Source organism: Peromyscus leucopus, chromosome 2 (assembly GCF_004664715.2).
Source record: "Peromyscus leucopus breed LL Stock chromosome 2, UCI_PerLeu_2.1, whole genome shotgun sequence".
In the NCBI taxonomy this organism is placed as follows: Eukaryota; Metazoa; Chordata; class Mammalia; order Rodentia; family Cricetidae; genus Peromyscus; species Peromyscus leucopus.
The window spans coordinates 91,930,297-91,934,650 of record NC_051064.1 but is presented as its reverse complement, the minus strand read 5'-3'; the positions used below and the strand labels follow the sequence as shown (position 1 = coordinate 91,934,650).

The window sequence follows — 4,354 nt, the reverse complement described above, 5'->3', positions numbered from 1 at the left end:
ATCAAGAGACAGGAATAGAAGAACTGAGACAGGACCATGATGTGAGGAGAGCATCTTAGTTAGGGTTTCTATTGGTGTGAAGAGACACCATGACCATGGCAACTCTTACAAATGAAAACTTTTAATTGTGACTAGCTTACCATTTCAGAGGTTTAGTCCATTATCATCCTGGCAAGAAACATGGCAGACATAGTGCTGGATGCTGCAGGACATAGAAATATGAAGTAGGAATTCAGCTGACTATAGCAAAAGCTAATACCTGGAAGAAGCCAAGGGCTTTTCCAGAGGATAAAGCCAAGTCTTAAGGAGTCTTGGTGAATAGCAAGAGTCCATAACCCCTTTCCTTTACCCTTTCTTCTTCTACCCTTGACGCTAAAACTAGAACCATGTGGCCAAAGCTGCCAAGTTCTGCTACTTACTGGGGCTGGAACTTGGCCCCCTTGTTCAATTACATCTTCACCAACTTTCTCTTTTCCATTATTTCCTTTGCCTCCTAAGCTTGGTTGTCCTGAACCTGGATCTGTAGACCAGGCTGGCCTCAAACTCAGAAATCCTCTTGCCTCTGTCTCTGGGATTAAAGGTGTGCCCACCATACTCAGATCTAAGCTTTTCATTAATTCTTTTTCACAAGTTGGAATCTTAGCTAGGTGGGATCTTGCCTTGAGGTCACTACTCCCTTTATTCCATTTCTTAATCTGTTTATGTCCTTGAACATATAACTTAGGTCCCTTCCACTTCTGTGGTACTCCTTTTCTTCTCACATAGTATATCTTGTATTTTTCCTCTCTCAGCTTGCTCCTTTTCATTATTAAGACTTCTCTGCCAACAGAATTAATCTACAACTCTTTGCCCTAGCCTCAGGGAGACATTTTGGACAAGTACAAAAAGCAGCAAGTTCCACCATGAGGATCACATCTACAAAGTCATGTTCTAGTAATGAAGGAGAAATGGACTTTCAGACAGACACAGATTAAAGGACTCTGCTATCACTAGACCAGCCCTGTGATACATGCTTAACAGATTCATACAATTTTCCCCTTTCTAATATTTGAAACTCAAACATCAGTCATGTCACCTATGTGGATCTAAGGAATGGCAGAAACACAGACTTCCTGAATAAGGTTTACAAGACAAGCATTCAGAAGATCATGGAAGAGGGGTTAAATGGCACTAAGAAGGGTCTGCATAGCAAAGAAATCATCACCAGGGTCAGTAGATACAGAGATGAGAGGACTGGTTTCGGAAGTCTCTGACAACAGTGTATGCATCTAAAGTAGAAGAAACTGAAATTATCAAAAGAGAGAAGCAAATATTCCAGGTAGATGCAGTTTGGAGGTGAGGGGAACAGTGACTCTAATGTTCTCTACACAGAAGGGCTTTTACATAACATAAAACAATATAACATTATATTTTGTGGTTATTTAAATTAATAAATTTATTATTTACAGAATGAGGACAAAGACTTTGAATTTCCAAACACACAAAAATGATCCTGCAGATCCCTAGCTGCTGTAGGAGACATTGAGGAGCTAGAAATGCTTCTCTTATGATGTGACACAAACGTTGTTTATGAGGACTCAACCACATTGCAGTGTCCTGTGCATGAGGATAAACATCACATGCTGACTAAAGTGATTATAAATTTGGTATGATTGTAATAGTACTCATGGCATAGCATTTGAGAACCTAAGCCTTTGAAATCGAGTGGTCAGACACTTTACCTGTATGTTGTGGTTTAGATATGGAGTGTCTCTCGAGGTTTCCTGTGCTGGAGGCTGGTACTCATGGGAGCAGTGTTCACAGGGAACATGAGCCTTCATCATCCTCAAGGAACAAACTGTATCAGTGAAAGCCTGCTGATTGTTGGAGATGAGTGGACTACTAGGTAGTGAGGCTTTGCTGGAGGAAGGTTGGGGGCTCCATCTAAGGACACACTTCGTCCCTGTCTGCGTCTTTGGCCACCATGAAGTGAGGAACTTCATGAATCACATGGTCTTCCCACTATACCATGGATCCAGAAATCCACGGATATAATGTTCTAAAGTTGTGAAACAAAATAAGCAAAAAATTTAACTTATTTTTTAAACTTTAATTTCTTATTACTCTTGTGTAAGTGTGTGAATATGTGTCCATATGTGTCTTTATATCTGTATGTGTGTGATGTGTATATGTGTCTGAGTTTGTATGTGTGTATGCATGCGTGTGTGAGAGAATGCATGTATGTGAGTGTGTGTGCAAGGATCTGCATGTGTATGTGTCTGTATGTGTGAATGCTATGAGTTTTTCTGTGTGCATTTGTCTGTGTGTGAGTTTGTGTGTATGTTGGAATGTGAGTATCTGTGTGCATCTGAGTGTGTATGTTTGTCAGAATGAATGCATATGTGTGGGAGTACATATGTGTGAGTATATGTGTATGTGTGTGTGTGTTACATGACTGTATGTGTGTTTATATGTGAATTATCATGTGTATGTACTTGTGTTTATTGTGGGAATGCATATATATGTGTGTATGTGTTTTAGTATATGTATATGTGTTTAAATGTCAAAATGTATGCCTTCTGTATGGCTGTGTGTGAATTTTGGAGTGTGTGTGTATGTTTGCATGTGTGTGGGAGTAGATGTGTATGGAAGTGTGCATTTATGTGTGTGTTTTGTGTGAGTGTGTATATGAATGTCTTCATGTGTGTGTCTAGATATGTCAATGTGTGTATTTGGGTGTGTATGTGTTCACTTGTACATGAAAATTTATATCTGTGTGTGTTTCTTGTGTCCTTCACTGTGTTTCTTGGTGTATGTACATGTGTGTACAATTTAGAGTGAGAGAGTGTACCTGTGTGTTTATGATAGTAAGTGTGATGGTATGTGTATGACCATGCATATCAGTTAGTGTGTATGTCAGGTTGTGTGTCTGTGTCTGTATGTGAACTTGTGTGGTTATGTGCAAGTATGAATGAGGAGGTGTATATAAATATGTAAGTGTGTGTGTGTGTGTGTGTGTGTGTGTGTGATTATGCATGTGAGACCATGTTGTGCATGCCAAAGATTGCCTCTTTGTGTATGTGGTGGTCAGAGGCAAACATACAAGGGCGAGTTCTCTATTTCAACCATAGGATCAAGGAATCAGCCTCAGTTCAACAGCCTTGAACAGCAAGGATTTTTATACAATCATTGGTTAGATAACTAATTAACTGTGAAGTTTAAATTAACTTTTGATATATATTTATATTACAATTATTGTGGCAATATGAAGAACTAAATTTTAGCTCTTCAAATGTTGGAAAACATTAAACTACATCTTTTTAAAATATATTTATTAGAAAAACTGCATGATAACTTACATTGTGATTTAAATACTTAAGTAAATGATATAAATAAAAGAAAATAATTAATTATAAAATGAAATAGAAGATATCTGAGGAAATTTTGTTTTTGAAATAGATGTGGAAATTTCAAACAAAAATGTATAACCCTGGTGTAATACTTAATAACAATTATATTTATAAAGAAAAACAGTAAAGAAGCTTTGTGTAAGCAGCAGCAAAAGAGAAAGCAATGAAGAAAATCAAAAGGATTTAGGAAAAAAAACCAGACACAAAAAGAAAATGAGTTAATTTACTGAAAAAATAGTAGAAAAGAGAGGGGAGAGTATTCAGAAAATGGAAACTAGTACTTTCTCTTATTTAAGACACATGAACCAAGCCAAGATGGACTTCAGAGAACCTAGAGGAGAAGGTTCAGGACCACAGAGCCCAGAGGACCAGCAGCATCTGCAACATTCACAATGGCCAAGCCCTGTGCTCTCCTGACATTCCTGGTGGTGATGCACTACTGGTCAAGCTGCTGTCTGGGATGTGACCTGCCTCAGACTCATCACCTCAGAAACAAGAGAGCCTCCACACTCCTGGCACAAATGAGGAGACTCTGCCCTCTCTCCTGCCTGAAAGACAGAATAGACTTTGTATTCCCTCTGGAGAAGGTGGATGCCCAGCACATCCAGAAGGACCAAGCCATCCCTGCCCTGCAGGAGCTGACCCTGCAGGTCCTGATCCTCTTCAGCTCAAAGGACTCATCTGCTGCTTGGGAGACAAGCCTCCTAGACGCATTCTGCGCTGGTCTCCACCAACAGGACAATGACCTGCAAGCCTGTCTGATGCAGCAGTTGGAGGTGCTGAAACCTTCCCTGAGCCAGGAAGACTCCCTGGTGGCTGTGAGGAACTACTTCCACAGGATCACTGTCTACCTGAAGGAGAAGAAACACAGCCCCTGTGCCTGGGAGGTGGTCAGAGCAGAAGTCAGAAGAGCCCTGTCTTCCTCAGCCAAGCTATTGGCAGGACTGACTGAGGAGAAGGAGTAA

General features: G+C 40.0%; 1 protein-coding gene across 1 annotated transcript; it reads left to right on the top strand.

Moving 5' to 3' along the window:
- The first annotated feature begins 3,781 nt into the window (after positions 1–3,781).
- LOC114685154 (interferon alpha-12-like) lies at positions 3,782–4,354 on the top strand. The gene has a single exon (XM_028859767.1). The coding sequence runs from the start codon at positions 3,782–3,784 to the stop codon at positions 4,352–4,354; it is 573 nt and encodes a 190-aa protein (XP_028715600.1).

Excerpts from the sequence above, each read along its gene's own strand:
- LOC114685154 (XM_028859767.1), top strand. The coding sequence starts at position 3,782 with ATGGCCAAGCCCTGTGCTCTCCTGACATTCCTGGTGGTGATGCACTAC.